The sequence below is a fragment of the Athene cunicularia genome (genome assembly GCF_003259725.1).
Source record: "Athene cunicularia isolate RWA chromosome 6 unlocalized genomic scaffold, athCun1 chr6_part1, whole genome shotgun sequence".
Lineage (NCBI taxonomy): Eukaryota > Metazoa > Chordata > Aves > Strigiformes > Strigidae > Athene > Athene cunicularia.
The window spans coordinates 22,268,991-22,287,063 of record NW_020799105.1 but is presented as its reverse complement, the minus strand read 5'-3'; the positions used below and the strand labels follow the sequence as shown (position 1 = coordinate 22,287,063).

At 43.0% G+C, this 18,073-nt stretch overlaps 1 protein-coding gene across 2 annotated transcripts; it reads right to left on the bottom strand.

The window, feature by feature from the left end:
- Positions 1-336: 336 nt before the first annotated feature.
- On the bottom strand, positions 337-15,702 carry GPR26 (G protein-coupled receptor 26). 2 transcript variants are annotated; one of them, XM_026851189.1, is made up of 3 exons: positions 14,555-15,702; positions 8,891-9,004; positions 337-1,452 (listed from the first exon to the last, which is right to left on the bottom strand). In XM_026851189.1, exons 1-3 carry the CDS (start codon positions 15,220-15,222, stop codon positions 1,221-1,223), a joined length of 1,014 nt encoding a protein of 337 aa, XP_026706990.1. In that variant the 5' UTR covers positions 15,223-15,702; the 3' UTR covers positions 337-1,220. The 2 variants fall into 2 exon arrangements, with proteins under 2 accessions (XP_026706990.1, XP_026706992.1); XM_026851191.1 differs by lacking the exon at positions 8,891-9,004.
- Between the last annotated feature and the right edge of the window lie 2,371 nt (positions 15,703-18,073).

Below are 18,073 nucleotides of genomic sequence, written 5' to 3'. Positions count from 1 at the left end.
TGCAGGATTGTCCTGGTTTTGAAAATGTTATTGGTGTTTAGGCCTATGTTAGCTGCAGACTGAACTGAATGTATGGTAAATGTTAATGACGTTGCTATGCATAACTGCAATCTAAAGCTATAAAGATCAATACTGAAAGCTGAGACTTGCATTTTCACATGTAAATTCAGATTAGTGGCTACACTTTCACGGTGAAGAGAGCATCTATTATTTTTGCTCCACCTGGTTTGGAAATTATCCTTTCAAACTCAGCTTTAGGCTCATCTTTCCTTTAAGTAATGCATCTGTAGGAAAAAAAAAAAAAAAAAAAAAAAAAAAAAAAAAAAAAACACACCTCAGAAAAAGAGTTTTTATCTTTTTTTCCCCTAGGCACAGGGCCTAGTTCTGCAGCTTTGGGCAAAATCCATCTCTTTATAGCTGAGATATACTGGAAGGTAGGCGGGAGGTATCTTGACCTTTCCATCCTGTCTACCATTTTTATTTTTCTGAAATTTAATGGGGAGAAAACTAATGGGATTCTGTGGAAGTGACTTAAAAATCTTAGAGGAGACATGACTGAGTCCAGCCTGTAGCATACATCAAAAGTTATCTTTCTCTTCCTTTAATTCTACAGGATTGTTCAAAAAGTATGTATTAGAAGAGGTTGAAAGCTATGTTGGGCACTGTATGAGTATTTAGGGAAAGATTTTTCTATTAAGGTTTTTTCTATACAGGACCTACTCAAGCAACTAGGTTGGGGTGGTTTTTGTAAAGCCATGTTTGCCACTCCACTAGAGAGAATGTTACCTGCAGCTAGTGAAAAATACAACACAAATATCCCTGTGCAGTTTTTGGAATAATGTTATGATGGCACCAGTTTGGTGCTCTGATTTGGGAGACGTAAAGTCTCCCATTACTTTCATGAGTCCTTCTGCTGAGGACTAGCATTTTTACCTTACGTGTATGTGTAACTGCTGATGGAAATCAATGGGAGATTTGTATCTGCAAAGCCTGCAGGACCACAGATCAATAGCGCTCTTTTAGTCGGAGGCAGGAGGTACAAAGCTACCTGCCTCCCTTAGGTGTTACATGGGCTACTGGAGGGACACGGGCTGGGCTTCACCTTGTCCATGACTGCCTCCCAAAACCTTGACAGCTGAGGATAGCTACTAGGGATAGGCCAGTTACTTTTGTTTCCCATATATCATTTTATGTGTCTTGTAGGTCCCATACCAGGCTCCTCATTCATTCAGCTGCAATATATTCCGATTGTGCGATTCGTTCGTGAGGGCAGAGGAATTGATGGAGCTTCTTTTGAGGATCTTGTTTATGATGTCTTTCCACGTCTTCTTGTACTGATGCCGTAGCAAAGAGTACACAAAAGGGTCTGAAACAACTTTGCTGTAAGCTAAGCACTTGGAAATGATTCCCCAGTGGGAATTGATGTGGACCACAGAGGATAATTCAACAAGTCTGTGGAAAGAGGAAGATTGAAAGAGTGAATATTCATTTTAAAAACATGGAGCAACAGCACAACACTGAGCCAATGACACACGCACACCCCCACCCCCCAATTTATTCCTGGGCAATTGCAAGAAAAAAAAAAAAAGAAAGCCATACTCATGAAAATGTGAATGTAGTCCTCCCCTTATACATTTCTAAGACTGCAAATGTAAACTTAAGGTGTTTCCCAAAGGATGGGTCTACTCAGCTCCTATCAGAGTGTCTTGACCGCCAAACTTCAAGGCATTCTTGACTCTGTACATTTAGCTGTACATTTACTGAGGCTGGAAGTGGACCCTGGACGTGTTGCCTCCTAAAAAGCTCTCTTGAACTTTGGCCTCAATAAACATTGAAGAATTTAGTGCAAAACAGAACAGCTCCATCAGAATATGAGGCAGTCTTCAAAAGAGCTTATTTATTTGTTGTTGGAATACACCTTTTGGAGTCTAAAAACTGAGCCCGAATCTCTGATGTAGAGCTGGGTTTTCAAGTCATCTGGCTCACTCAGGCCATCAAAATAGTTAGTGATGGGCCACCCCTCTCTCTCGAGTACTGTAGCCTAACCCTGTTTTTACTGTCTAGTGAACACCAGGTTTGGGATCGTAAATACTATGTCGTAAGCAGGTCAGCACATCATGGAAAGTTTACTGTTGATGAAAAATATCATGCACCATCTACTCGTAAAATCATTTACCACATAATATAACCTCAACTCTCACACTTTTAGTCTCTGTGCCAAAGCTTATCCATACAGACAATGTGTCTTGATTTCTGTGATGACTCTAGGGATTTCAGACCTAATAAGATCTCTTGTTAGACAGCAATATTTCACTTAATATATTTTCTTCATTTACTGCTTTTGTTTTGTGCATTTTTCTAGTAGCGTGTGTCATAAGATCATGTTTATGGCAGCTGAAGTTCATCACAGACTTAATATAGCTCTAAAGGCAACGGAAGGAGTATAATCTCCCCAGGTCTCTTTCCTGATGATTTTCACATTTATTGTCACCATTGAATCCATCATGCACACCAAATTTAATCACAGGTATTGTAAAAAATTATTCCTGCATAGCCTAACACAATTTTCTAAATATTGACGAAAAGCCATACTTTGAGAACTGAAGTTTGAGATAGGGACACAAAGTGCCATTGTTTTGTCATATTCCCCTACTATTAACTATTTAAAAATCCGGCTTCTAGTCTGAACTTGTGGTTCCAGGTCCCCTCTAGAATACCTAAGGAACCACCTCACCAGGACTATCTAGCTTTCTTAGCCAGTCCAGCTCTTAGAGAGTTTGATGCTTTTAAACAGTTTGTCTGGGTTGTAGGAGAAGTGCACAAGGAAGGAAAATTCATCATTGAGAGATAGTATAACATATCTTGAATTTAAAAACTGGTCAGTTTAAAGGCTGAACTTACATATTTGCAACAAATTTAGCAAGGCAAAACTTAACTCAGGGGAGGGAGGGAGACAAGGAAGAGCTTTATGTACTCCTCATACCTACGCTAGCACAGACAGTTCACTTTGCACTGAGACAGAGCATTTTGACACTGAAATATTGATAACTCCGCAAGGTTTTCTTTCCCCGTGTCTTTGAGCAACACTGAAGGGCAGTTCTGTTCAATATGTCTCTACAGCTGTTGAGAAACTATTGATTTTTCTGGAGGATGAACAGCCGTATCTGCCATTAGAAAGCCCCACTATGCAACGGCAAATAAGATTTTTGCTGAAACAACAGTGGGTGCTTTTAAACCTGCCTGGAAAATACTTCAGTTGCTAATGTTTCTTCTGAAAAAGCATCATTTCCAAGGACCATTCTCAAGTGTGGTCCCTGCAGCATAAATTACAATCGTGTTGTTACTTCAAGCAGTTTAGAGATGAGGATATTTTTCCTCAGTCATTTTATTCTCATTCCGTAAACTTCCACTACATCGTGTTGTTTAAAATAGCACTGGCAGATGGTATGGTCCAGTCATTTAAGCACAAAAGTGGGACTAAGGAGCCTTAATTCGTTACACCACTGACTATGAGCTTCTGTCTTCAATCTCCATTCTGGTTTGCCTAGACAACAAACTCCACAGCAAAAACATTCTTTCTCCCTAGAGAGCACCGTGGGTCTGCAGCCAGGGCTGGGGCTTTAGCCACCGTCATCACAATATTAGTAATTCCAATATTGGGAATAGTTTTGTGTGCTTTGTGCTAGCAATTTGATCATTTTGTGTACCGCTTCCATCGGAAGTGAGGCGCACCTGGATAATGATGCTTTTAGGGGTGCTGACATTAACCAAAGTGCTCTTTGGGCTCACAGATGTGTGAGACGTTTGAGGTGACCTGGCTACGTTACATGAAAATACTTGGGAACTGCTCTTGCCCCTCCGCTCGTGCCACTTGGCTCAGCTGATAACTGTAAGCAATTTTGAGATGCTAAAGAACCGCCATCTGTCCCATTTCTCTCTCCTTTCATCTCGACTAAATAAATGTTGTTCTTTCAACCTCTCCTTGTAACTCGTGGTTGATATCTTTCTTACAAAGTAGCTTCCAAACTCAGACATAATTATCATCTCCTCAAGCTGCCGGGGGGTCTCATCTGGTGTATTCTCTCTTGTTTAATAAAATGTAGCTTATGACACCCACGTTAATATGCTCTAAAATGAGAATTGACTATTTGGAAATTAATCATCTACTGAGTCATATTTACTTTGTAATCTACCATGAGCCATCCTTCTTATTACTATTCTTCACATATCTGATGCTTTCTTTGCATTTTGAATTTCATCATGTCGAATTTCATCTCGCTGATTTACTTTTACCAAATGTTTTGCAGATATGAATTTGATTAAGTTTAATTAAATTCAGGGAATGCCTTAAATGACCAAAATATGACAAATTTGTGTCTGAGTCTCTGTCAATCAGTTCTATGAGATGGTGACAATCTCCATTTAGAGCATACCAAATAGACACTTCAAGGTTACAAGCCTAGACTTGCTAATTTTACCTTCATTCAGCAGGATTTTAATGATTTTCTTTGATTATGTTCCCTAAGTGTCCTTGATATTTACACATTTTGCAGTTCTTATGTATTTTTTATAGCAAATTACATTTGCAGATATCAAGCAGCAAACACAGAAATGCAGACAAACCCTAAGCTATGCAATTCTATATTTCATGTACCAACAATTAAATATCAGTCTTTCAAAGCGTATCACATCCTTTATTGCCTTTGAAAGAGCATATTGTTTCTCATTTATAAGGGAAATTATATGCATAGCATCAATTTTCATGAAAAGTTTCAGCAAAAAGAAGACATTTTCAGTGAAGGAGCATTAATATTTTAGTGCTACCTAATTCCCTATCTTGCTCTCATAAGCCACTCTTCCACTGTCTCGTCTTCAATACTTTTTCGCTTCAAAGCGATAAGCTGTTTTGCTCTGATAGTTTGTTAATATTTTAGAAACTTTTGATTCTGCAGACTGTGTCATGTCAAATGGCTATCCAATTATTCTATTTCACTTCCAGTAAACAAACGAGATTACTGCGTTGAAGATTAAGATCTTGATCTTTCGTGCAGATAATACACACTGAAATCTCTCCATATGCATGTGCAGTTTATCCCTCCAGTTGATACGTATACGTTCAGCTGGAGCCTACTACAATGGCAACATAGCTGTCGTGCATCGCTTCAACCTGAGAATTTAACTGAGTTATAGAGAAAATTCTGAATAGACCAGAGTCTCAAACATGTTAAAATGTTTTCTCGTTCAGTAGTGAAACAAAGCTAGCACTGCATTTTGGAGCTGTTGGGTGACAAAGTTCCTACAAGAAGAAATTTAGTCCTTTCCTCAAGAATCTGAATCAACTCTTTAAGCTTGCATTCCTAACATTTCTGTTTGTGTCTAATTCGTTTTTTTTTCTCCCCACACAAGTATCAGAACTGGACCTTAGTTGTTTCTTCTCTGTTGATATAAATAAGCCGACCGTGAGTTTTATCTTGATGTTGGTTTTACTTTATTTTTGCTTTATTGCTTGGTAGACTATAGATTTTGTATGCTGTCTTGCTAGCAAAAAAAGCCCTATTTTAATGGTTGTTTCTTGATACAAAAATGGCATTGCAGTGATTGTTAGCTGATCTACCCTTAGCCAGTTTTGCCTCTAAAGTGGTGCATATACTACAACTGGCCAGTTTCTGTACGGAAGCAGACTTTTGGACAATTGGAGTTAATCTTGCCAATTCCTTGTATCAAATCTCACAAACCATCAGATTTAGCTGTTGCTGTTCCCCAGAGCTGCAGGAACCCCCTGTTAGCACAGAGATACAAGGATAGTAGGACAGCACAGAGATATGATGATAGCAAGCAGCACTGTCCAGCTTGTACCAAAAGATTTTTCCATCCAGGAGGAATATATTGCCACCTCACATCAGCTGAGGCTTTTGACAAAGACTAGCAAGGCCACTTTCTTCGGATATGACAACCTCAGATTGCGTAGGGAAATCATGCACTTATACACACAGACAGGCAAGAACACAACTTGCAGAGGAATTCTGCACTTGCTTGTCTACCTGAGCAGGATCTGCATGCAGAAGGCAAGCAATCACTTTAAAAACACAGTTTACCCCTTGTCCCCCAGAGATGATACAAAAGAATTTTAATCTTCTTCTGCCTATTCTACCATCCTCCTCTGTAACCTAAGTGCTTGGGGCTAAGAACTTCTTTCTGATATTACTTCAGGATTTTTAATTTAAAGCCGATTTCCTTACACATTGACAGCACTTATTAACTCACATGATCAAAGTTCTGTATTCCAGTATGAAATGCCTGGAGTTGGAAATTAATATCAGAAATTGGTATGACTTATTTTAATTTCTTATGAAAAAGCTCCTTGGAGGAAATAGGTTTTGAACAATGTAATTTAATCACATAACGATAAATGCAGCAAAAGAAGAGATGTGTACTAATAGAATTTTTACAAACCAAGAAACAAGTTTGCCTAGAAATAAATAATATAGGGTAATACATCTGTCATACTGGTACAGTGGAAACAGGTCAAGAAGAATCAGATTCTACTGATAAACTACTTACAGTCAGCCACTGAACTAATTAGAAAGGTGTTTTCTTGATAAAAGTGGTGTCTAATCTGATTATTACCTTAATGTAATACGAAAAACTCTGGTTTACCCAGAGAAGAATTTATGGGGCTGGGATTATATGCACAATTTCTTCACTGGTTCATGGAATTGCTAGAGACAACTGTTTGTTTTTGGTGTGGAAGTAGAAAGATGTTGTTATAGTAAAGCCTTGTGATTTGATGCTTTCAGGCCTCAATTCATGAAGTACTTAAAAGCATGTTTAATTTAAGCATGTTACTGATTAGTGCTGGCTGTCCAAATGAGAGGCTGAGCAATACACTTCATCAGCTATCTTCTGTTCACCGCCTTGAAAAGTGGTTGACTGCCTCTCTCTTGTGCATGCAAAGCGCTGGACATAGTCCAGAAAATAATACTTGCTTACATAATTATGTTCAAAAGCCTCCTAACCCCCTTGACTTCAACACCCTCAGCCGTCTGTGTGATGCATAGGGAAGCACAGTAGCACGTGTCCTTAAGTACCCATCCGTGCAGCAGAGTGTCCAACAAGGTCTTGAGGGGGATGCAAGTGGCTGAGGAGGGATTCCCCGTAGCCTGTTGTGCAGCCATCCCCTTAGATATGTCAGAACTGAAAAGGCCAGGAAAATGCTAACCTTTTCCCAGCCTAGCATGCCTGGCCAGTGCCCAACCCTTCATGCATTCTTCATGCATTCGAGACCCTACGTCTTGACTCTTGTCACAGTCGCTCTCTGTGGCACAGCTATCAGTCCTCAGCAGATGGAAGACTCGGGAGAACATTTAAGTGATCCCTGTATGTAGTCAAGGGAGGAGGAGCAGGATTTTTGTAACCCCTCTGCTGTACCTTAGGGCTACTAGAACACAAATTAGGATGCCACAGACTTAAGAGGAGGTGGGGAGGTGGTGCCTGAATGTTGGGCTGAGATACCTGGGGAGAAGCACAAAAATACTTCTGACAGTTCTGGTCAGAGCATTCGGAATCACTCGGGACAGAGCCACAAGCTACTCTGTGACTGTGATGATTTTCACTAAGTTCAGAGACGCAGCATATAATTAAATATATCATAATATGTAACGAGACAAATACTCTGATATATTATAGTGAGGGAACTAAGGCTAAATGTGCATAATTATAAATCCTTCCATACCCTTTTAACGTATTGTGTTGTGGAGTGTCTTCTTGTGACTACCGAGTGAAAGTAAAGGTAAATATAGTAACACTGTTACAAATGCATTTGCAACATGGTTACAAATAAACAGCATGAATCAATTAGCTATTATTATTACCATGAAGACATAATCAATGTGACATGCAGGTTTCCATTTTTACTAAGAGACTACAAGACCTTTTTGTGAATTTTTTTTTGTTAGAAATAGAAGTTCAGGATATTCTACTGAATTGAAAAAGCCTGTGGTTGGCGACATGCCCATACTGAGTCTAGCTTTTTCAATGATTTTTTTTTTTTATGATGGATTTGAGCTTGACTGAAGTCAGCCCCCATAATTTTTGCTTGATAGTATTGGAATAGGAGATACTTTAAAAATACTTATTTCCCTTTCTATGTTCTTCACAGCAGCATTTCAGTTCCTCCAGTGTCTTTCAAAAAGGAACACAATTTGTAAATTTCCTTCAACAACTAGATAACAGTTTTCTGGATATACTCACTTTTTAATATTTTTGTTTCATAGGAGTAATTTTGTGTTTCCCACAGGAGCCATTTACAAAGATAAGCTAGTAGATAAATAAGGACATCTGACCATAAATCACAAGAATTTGGTTTTGGTTATGAGCCAGAACAGCTTTGATATTTGATGTTTATGACTAAAAAACTCTATCCAGTCAGACAAAACTATTGTTTAAGTCTGTGGGCCATGTTCTCACATCAGATAGATTTTGTTCACCCGATTTTTACAGTCTGACCTGTTCAGCCAAGTGTATTCCCCTGCAGACCTCACCCCCTGGACCGGGGAGGCCATCTGAGGAGTACGTGACTATTTGACCTGAAAAAAAAGTCTGCAAAATCCTGTGTACTGACTTCCTAAATCTCTCCCATCTGACCAACATCTCAACTAGGCTGACTGAACAGAGTCTGGCTCACAGACTGCATCAGGATTGTATCGGATAAGTGCTATGACATTTTGTACAGTTTTGTTAGCTCAGTAAATGCAATCTCTGTCATAGAAGTGGAAACGGTGCATAAAATTTTCACAGGAGACTTGAATCATTTTCTGGTTCAGCATGCCCTACTTCTCTGAGTTAAGAATGCATCTCAGTAGTCTTTTCCAGTATGTAGGTTCACACTTACCTTGTAATTACATAAGGTGCAAAACAAAGTATAAAAGTACCAATAAAGGTACTTATTTTCTTTGTTGCTCGCTGCCTCCGTCTCTTTTGTTCTTCTAGACAACGCTCTCTTACACTGTGTGACATTCAACACAAACAAGAACATGAATCATAATATCAGGTAGCAGATTTTAATGGCTTTACTTATGGAATGATGGATATCAATCGTTCCAGTAAGTGCTGCATTCACACAAGCCAATACCAGGTGCACTGTATTTTTATGGGACAATACCAAGTATTAATGCATTATATGATCATCTTACCCTCCAAAAACAATTACGGAGAAATACATGATTGTATATTTATATGCACACACCCTCATTATACCAATTTATATATAGTCAGATTGGTGGAATTCAGCCTTGGATTCAGTTGCAGCTCCTTTCTGAATTGCTGTAAGCTGTATTTACAGGCCAGAGTTCACCTCATAATATTCAGAGATTTGGAAAATATCCAGAGTGGGGTAGGCAGGATGCTACTTCCCTAGAAACAGCAGTTCCAACAACACTACCTTAGATAGGAGAAACTTCCCAGAAAGATAAGCAATAAGACACAATAAAATCATAACAAGAAAAACATTCAGCCCAACGTTGGAGCAATCACTGTATCCCATAGCTGTCAACCGCGTGGCCGTAAATCTTCTGGCAGCCTCTGCAGCTGTGCACGGCTGCCGTGCTGAACGCTCTGCAAAGCCAGGAATTGCATAATAAATCCACAGTGCTGTGATATTCTGACTCCTCACCTCAAGCCAGCCTTGTTCCCAACTGAACAGATACAAATTAGTGACACCCTGGGGTTTTTCTTCCTACCTATGACATTTTAGGACAAGAGCTTCTCCTTTCAGTTTCCCAGTGGAGGTCTCACCAGGTCACCAGAGAGCTGCTGAGAGCCTTGGTGTGCCAGCAAGGTGATGGGAGCACGGGGCTGAGACCACACTTCCACTGCAGGAAACCTTTGAAACCAGCACCTCTGCTTGCCAAAAGAGTGATAATGTGAAAACCCATCCTCCCTCTCTACCAGCTTGTGTAACTCCTGTGCGGGCTGTGCATTTAGATGGGAGTGGATGAGTTACTGTCTTCTGCAGGCAGGTAGGTTGGATGGACAGCACTGGTTTTATCTCTCAGACAACCAGCCCCATCTGTACCTGAGCAAATCCCTTTGGGAAAGGAAAGATCAAAGCCCAACTGCAGTCCTGAAACCCCTCTCTACACACATAGCAGGGCTGCTACGTGCTGGCTCATCGCACAGACCTCACAGTAACGTGATCACGTCTCGGGCAAACACTGGCCCATGTGCTGCATTTCTTAACCGCTTGGCACTGGTCTCTCCTTTTTTATTGTAAATTTGTAATTGATGACTCACTGTTAGGCTCCACACTCACATACGTTAATAGCTGCGAGGTTTATGGCCATACCCTTACACTTGGGTTATTTGCTCTACCTGCAAATGTTTGTTCATCATCTAAATGCATGTTATGTCCTGAGGATCTCAGCGTGCTTCGGTGACCTCTGTGGCAGTGAGTTCTAATGTTTTACCTTTTGGTTGATGTAAAGAAAATGCGTTTCTTTTGTTTCATTTTATATACGTTCTTACACTGCCAGGCCCAAGAGCAGCTATCATGATGTACAAAATGGAACAAATACTGGAGGAAAAGTTGGTTCCCCTTGAAATAACACACTGCCTTGCTCTTAAAGAATATGCCTAAGTAGAATTAAAACACATCTAAAAATGTTACATGTTCTATGTCTGTTATTTGCAGCTAGAAATGACAGCTGAGAAGGAAAAAAAAAAAATCCACCTTTTCAAGGCAACCTATGTGCTTTCAGTTCTGCAAGAGCTGGAGAACTTGAAGTATTTTTAGGTGCAGACAGATGATCTTAGAGGTTTGACAGCTTTGCTTAAGACCTGTGTTATTAAATTCATCGTATCCCAGGCACACAGTGATATAGGAAAAGAAATCTCCAGGGTAGGTTCAATTAGGGTGCTGTTGGGGTGTAGAAGGTTGTGTATTTTTTGTCTCTAACAGTTTCCCCAGTTACGTCTTTTTTCCTACTGGCACATACAAAGCTGTCTTGGACTCCCGGAGCTCAGACATAGCTTGGGAAGTCCTGATAGACTTCAACCAATTTCTTTTTTTCAGTCTTTCCAGATGTAGCTAATAATTACCACATTAGAGGTATTTTATCTACCCTAGAGGGAGGTATTTTATCTCATTCCTTCCTATAGACAACATACACAGATGAATATTTTGCTTTTGCACACACTTTTATCCCCTAAGATAAGAACATATACGCAAATTCCAGTAGTGACACTAGTAATAGAACTGGATTATTGTCTAAGCTTTCATTTAAAGATTTTGATACCCTGGAAAATCTGAGATATATCCCTTTGAAGGATATTTTAAATCAAGTTTATGAGATACTGGATCTAAAGGTCTGTAAAGCTGGATACACCAAAAAGATAATATAGATAATTTGGGTGAAGAAACACATGGGTTAAGCACTTAAGTGAAGTCTTGCCCAAATCTCCCATAATACCAAAGATACCTTGGTCTTAAGCACAAAGTCAAGAAAAAGCATTATCCAGTAAAAATGCCTAAGCTAACTTGAAAGGACATGTGCCCTAGACACTCACACAATTTTGTGTGGTATTTAGAGGTTTCCTTTGTACTCATCTTGAATGATCTTCAGAAGATCACTCGTGTCTTTCCAAGTCACAGGTAATAAAGCCATCTGTCATAATGCCTGTCGCTAGACCCCCTTGCGGGTGGATTCTGAGTCATAGGAAGCAGAAAATTGTCTGTACGCATTTCTCAGTGTTGAAACTAGACTGTACAAAAAGCCAGAAAAGTCAGGGGAGTCTAAGGTGGGATTGCAAACTTTGTTCTCTCACGTGCCTTCTCCCAGCACCCATGTCTATATTTTTAGGTGCCATAGCAAACACTGAAATTGCCTGTATATATACCACTTACATAATTCAAATGATGCCTTTGTTATGTCAGAGCTTTATGAACGTCACTGACTGCTCCAGGAGACCTGCAGCCTCCGTGCAGCTCTCACAGCAGGGAAAGCAATCCAAGGTCTGACCCTTTCAGCAGCGGTAGCTGTCACCAGTTAAGGCAGCACCACCATAGGTCAAATCAGCCACCATTCCCATAATCTAGAAAAGAAGCTAAAACTCTCCTTTCTTAGCGTCAGGCACTAGAATAACCTGGTGCTAGAGAGAAATGAGAGTTAGTAATACAGGTTACTCACACCAAAGTGCCTGTACAGCTCTGTCCCCTCTGAAGAAAGGAGGTGTCATACCCACAACCCCACTGAATACACCCCTCAGTGAGATGGTTACAAAATGCATGAGCACCCTCAGCTAGACCAGAAAAAAATGCAGAGGAGGAGAAATACCACTGAGATCTTTGCCCTTTTTCTAAACTTCGCTGTGCAGTCCAGGCATACTTTAAGCATTAGGCATAATGATTGCTATTTCAACTAGTCCCAGTGTGTTTATGGCACTGTCCTGGGAGTAACCACCGCAACTCAGAGTATGCAGGAGCTAAGACCAGTCGAGGCACAGTTTAGCAACCAGACAGCACATAGGGCAGAAGGGTGGGGTTTTTTTTCCTCTGTGTGACCTGGTGGATAAGGGAAGATTTATACATGTGTTTCTCAAGAACAGTAACAGGACTTGCCCAAAGTTCTGCTCTGCATTCTTGGTCAAGAGACAGCTCAAACAGCTTAACTGGAGAATTTTGAGCAAATTTTTCTGTTCCTCTAACAGTGTGCTGTCCTGCCCTGATACTTTCAGATTTATTTGCCTTAGGCTTAGGAATCCCCAAAATATGACCTTTTTTTGAGGACAGCCACATGTGCTTTCATTCCTGCAGCTCTGCTCCTGGCTGGCTGCAAATGGAGAGCTGGGGTTTGCCTCCAGCTTGCGAAGGACAGCAAGGGGGATCAGGTGGGATGTCTGGCATGGGACTGCCCTCTTCCACTGCTCTCAGGTTTACTTTCTTCTAGGCAGACTTTTTTCCCCCGTATCAGATACCTTCCTGCACTGCCAGCATTTTTCTGAAAGACATTTCCCTTCAGTCTCTGACACAGTCTAAACCTTCAGACCCTGTCTCTGACTGTCCCTGAGCAGCACACATATCCCTCACAGCTGCTCTGTCACCCGACTTTAGCCAGACCATTTCACCCCCTTTTTCCAGGCAAATACATCAGACCCTTCCCTTTCTAATCACCCATCCCATCCACACTAAGCCCTAAGACAGCCTCTGAGCAAACCAGGCTGATTTCTTTCCACACTGTGACCAGTGCCTCTGATTTTCGCTTTGCAGAGCTCACCCGTTGACTCTGCTGCCCCATCCCAGTCATAGCTGTGTCTCAGCCCCATCCACCCCAGCTCATCAGAGCTTCTCAACCCTCAGCCAGGACTCACTGATCCCTCAGCTACCCTGTCCTGCCACAGCTGCACAGGTTCATTTCCCAAATCCCTGTTTCCTGAGCAGATCACTCTGGCTTGTCCTGCTGCTTGCTTCTCACCAGCCTGATCCCACGTCCTTCCAGCCGTGCCTGTTTTGGTCCTGTTTCCTCCTCTCGGTTCTTGTGGGCAGAGCCATCACGTACTCACAGCACACACTGACATCCTCCTCCCCGGGCACTAGGTACCTTCCCCAGCTCCTCGCCAGGATCGCTGCCTGCCCAGCACCACCCTTGGACTTCCATTCAGCAAGGCTTTCTCTCCTTCAGCTTTGCCACTATGATCCCCTTACTGTCCCAGGGAAAGCCGTCTCTCCCACCCTCCCTCCTCTGGCCAAATCTGCATCCCTTACAGATTCAGACATAGCCTATTCGGGCAAGATTTATAGTTTGTGCATAATCCCTGATGTGACTCTTTTGCAGAGCATCCCAGCACACATTCAGACCTGTTTGGTGCTTTATTCCCCCAGTCCCAGGAGACTTTTCTCCTCTTGTACTTAAAGACTCATTTGAAATGAGCTTTATACATCCCTTGCTTGTCATATTAACACCGCTACGGATGTCTGTCTCACTTAGATTTAAACATAGGCACCCAAGTGTATGCATTTTGCAGAGGTTATTCCCTTGCAATTCTGCCTTCAGGAAAGATAAAGTTATAGAGAGCACAGGAATAGGGAAACTGCCGAGTGAAGGAGTGGCACGCAGCACCCAGCTTCCCTTCTGAACTCCGACTGAAGGGACATGTGCAGCCTCAGCCTGCTCCCTCTAAGGGATCCAGCAACATTTTGGGCTGACAGTGTCAAAAAATGTAAATCTATCAACCGCTAAATCCATCTTCTGAGACAAAGGGCAGTGATCTGATCGCTAGCTCAAAGGGAAGTGCATGCTCAGCCAAAACTGCCTGTTTCTTTGCTCTCCCTCCCAAAACAAGCCCTTAGGTATAACAAGAAAGAGTGGTTTCTGCAACTAGAAAAATTAACACAAGTAAAAAGAAACATGCAGAACAGAAACTGTCAAGAAGGATGCTTGTTTTCTCTCCCTCCCCATCCCCTGTTGTGATACAGACCAAACTGTATTTAACATAACACTGAACCCCATCCTGGCTTCCTCTGCAGTGAGTATCTCACTTGCTGAACACACAGGCACCTTACCTGGGATGGATGTCCACAAGCAGCACCAGGGTCTGCATAGTGATCACGTCAATCCTCTTACAGTGAAACCGTGCCACCTTCAGCACTTTTAGATATGTGAAACACAGGACTATAAGTGAGAGGAGGAAGCTGAGGGTGTGAAAGACCCCAGTGAAAATCACAAACTGTGTCCTATCCTCTGGTCTCTTGTTGTACAGGGTGCAGGAGGCATAGAGGTGATGGAAACCCACCCAGGAGAGAGAAGCTGCCACTATCGGGAACGACACCGAGTGTAACCACGTGTAGCTCAGTATGAGAGCAGCATCTCTGTACCTCATTTTGGAGTGATAACTTAGAGGGAAGACGACAGCAATCCACCTGTCAATGCTCAAAGCTGCCATGCTCAACATGGAGTTCGTGGTGAGAAAAGTCTCCAGGAAGCCCACAATGTGGCAGATCTGATCTCCTCCTGGTTGACTCTTGTAAATGATCCCAGCCAAGGTCAGGGGCATGTTCGAAACAGTCATCAACAGGTTGCAGAAGGTGAGGTTGAGGATGAACAATCCCGGGACCTGCTTGCGGATGTCGGCGCTGTACAGGAAGCACATCAGCACCAGCACGTTGGCCAGCAGGGCCACGAGCATCAGCACCACCACCACAAAAGCCAGGATCACCTCCCAGATGCTCATGGTGCGTCCAGTCACAGGAGGGACATCTCCGAAACTGCGCCGCGCCGGCACCCGGGGAACATGGTGCGAGGCGCGCTCACCTCGCCCTCCTCCCCAGCCTGCTCGCACTCTTGCATGCCCTCCGTATTTTTAGAAGAGCTGCCGTTTTTTTCTCCAACCTCCCCCTCCTCGCTGCTCCTTTCCACGTCAACGCTTTCCGAGACGTGCACAAAAGCACTGGGAATGCCCATCAAACTGCGAGGAGGGCTTAAAAAATATCAGCAGGACTGAACCACTGTCTCCACTTGGTCCATTCGAAGGAGAGCAGGTTATTCTGAGAAACTGCTCTCCTGAGATCCCTAATTATCAGCCCAAAGCTTGCAAGCAATTCACCGACTGAATTGTGCTCTCTTTCTCTCTTGCTTTCTGTCTCTCTCTCTCTCTCTCTTGCTCTTTCTCTCCCCTCCCCTCTCTTCCAACCCTCACTCCCTTCCAGGCTGAATGTAACCTGCTTTTTATGATCACAGATAAAAACCCCATTAATGGATTAAAGCATGCACAGTGATGGTGATTCGCAAACGTGATTATGTCATCCTCACTCCACAACCCCTCCCCTTCTCCTTGCGATTGTGACTAGACTTTCCTCAAGAGAAATCCCATGCTTTCATTTAATTGATTTAGCCATTAATTTGCAAACAGCCATGTAACCAAATTCCTGCACTTCAGTGTGTTTCCTACATTTCAGTGCATCACTTTCACAGTTGCTGCTTTCTCTCAGCCAGGGCAGGGGCTTTCTTTTCTCTTCATTAGCTGGGCTCAAAAAGATGGGGAAAATTTGATGTATTCTGTTACTTCTCTGGAGCTGTCATTAGGCTACTGGAATGGTTTTACTGCTCTTGTTTAGCACTTTGCAGTCCTGTGTCTCCAAGCATGGTGCGTAGGAGGAGAATGATTGCCTCCCATTCTCCTTTAAAAACAGGGAAACTAAAGCCCCAAAAGCCACTGTCACATGCCCAAGGTCACAGAGCAGGTGAGTGGCAGAGACGGCAACGTGCTGCCGGTCTTGCTATTCAGTCATGTTTTCTTCCCTGCAACACCCTTCTTCCTAATCAAAGCCTCCCTCCCTGTGAGGGTAAGCACCCTGTGAGATCAAAACCGAGAAGCAGCTTGGCAAAGGAATGAGTCTATATTGCACATAAATAGGTGCTAAAATTGAATTTGTTTTAAAGGACAGAGTGGGAGCTGTTTTCTGATTGCCTTTCCTGTCTCTTTAAAACAGTTTTGACTGGGAATGCTGAGAGTTTGTGAGCAATTGGGACAGCTTTCTCATCAAGGCAGCCAAGCCTTAATCCCTGCACAATAAGAAGGCAAAAGATACCCTGCAGCACAGTTATTGTGGCTCAGTAAATGCCTCTGCACGTGTGCGAGAGCTAGATGCTTAGGCGGATTTTTCTGAGCTCGCAGCCCATGCCAGAGCTGAGCGTGCTCGATTTACAGCAGCTCTTCCCTGCAGACGCTCGGGTTCATCCTCTCAACAGCTGAGCTGCCACCGTGCACGGTGTCGGAGCATCGTGTGTTGTAGGAAGGGCCCTTCTCTTCCACTTTTATTTTATTTCATTTTCTTAAGCCAGGCTCTAAAGGTTTCATAGAGACAGAAGCCTGTCATCAAAGACACCTGGGAGTCCCCAGGACAGTTTAGGTGGGCGCGCAGAGACTCCACGCACGCACTCAGCAGAGCAGTGGCTCAGGGTGCAGAGCCCAGGCCTGTCCCTGAACCCCAAGAGCTGCCAGTCTCCAAAACACAAGTACCTGTCCTCGTGCTGGAGGGATGAGGAGCAGGACTTCAGCATCTGGTCTTTTCCTGAGGCAGTGATGCAAAGCCACGTGAGAAAAGCTTAAAGGTGACCACTTCTTTAAATGAAAGGTAAAACCTACCTTAGGAGAGGTAGGTTAAGAAGATGAGAGAAGATGCAGATCTTGCTGCTGCTCTGAGACACCAGAACCTCTGCAAGTTTCCTTCTTGGGTAAGAAACAACATCCCTGGCTGAGAAAAGTGTCCTAGTGTCAGCAGTCTGAGCAGGGCATCCATGTTACAGGACCTACATGATGCCAGCTTGGAGAGCTGCAGGTCCCCAGGAAGAAGCTATACGAGTCGCGGGGCACTGAGGAGAAAAACATGGCAAAACTTGCTGCCAGACTGGGAAGGACAGGGAAAAAGGAGGAGAAAACCTGGTGGCAATGGGAGAGGGAAATCTCATACCTGCTTGGCGTCAAGGAGATCCCTGAGTCCTTCTCCCCACGCTCAGCCTCCTGCTTGGCTTAAATCAATCCTGCAGGGCCCTCAGCTGCAGAAATCATTCAAGGACCAGCAGCCCAGGCACTGGGTAATTTAGTCATTTATCTTGCCTTACAACACAGGAGGCGATGGGTTTATCGGGACAGTTTTTGGAAGCAGTGTGGTGCTTACCCGTTGAGCTGTGCTGCCTTCTGGGCTCAAAAACTTTGCTCCTCAGTAATTTCCTGGTGTGACAGGGGGGTTGGCATCAGTGTCAAGCTTGGATGGATAAGGAAGGAAGAAGTTTGCATCTGGAGATGAAGGATTAGAGATTACAGTCAGGAAAGGAGGATTTTCCCAAAGTGATGGATCGGTTTGAGATAATGGGAGACAGAAGGAAATTGTTCGGTGAAGAAGTGAGGGAATACAAAAGGTCAGGTTTGGGGGTGGCATGGGATAGACACTGTAGTGGACGTGTCCTGAGGGGGTAAATGTGGAGCTGGTGGTGTGGAGGAAATGGTGGACAAAGGGTAATGGCGGAGATACCTTGAAGGACAGGAGAGGCCAGCAGGACTATGGGTGGGCTCTACTCTTTAC

Coding starts and splice junctions, on each gene's coding strand:
- GPR26 (XM_026851189.1), bottom strand. CDS start 15,222: ATGAGCATCTGGGAGGTGATCCTGGCTTTTGTGGTGGTGGTGCTGATG. Junction 9,005..14,554: donor CTTGTGGACATCCATCCCAG/GTAAGGTGCCTG, acceptor AATGTCACACAG/TGTAAGAGAGCGTTGTCTAG. Junction 1,453..8,890: donor GCACCTTATGTAATTACAAG/GTAAGTGTGAAC, acceptor CTCTTTCCACAG/ACTTGTTGAATTATCCTCTG.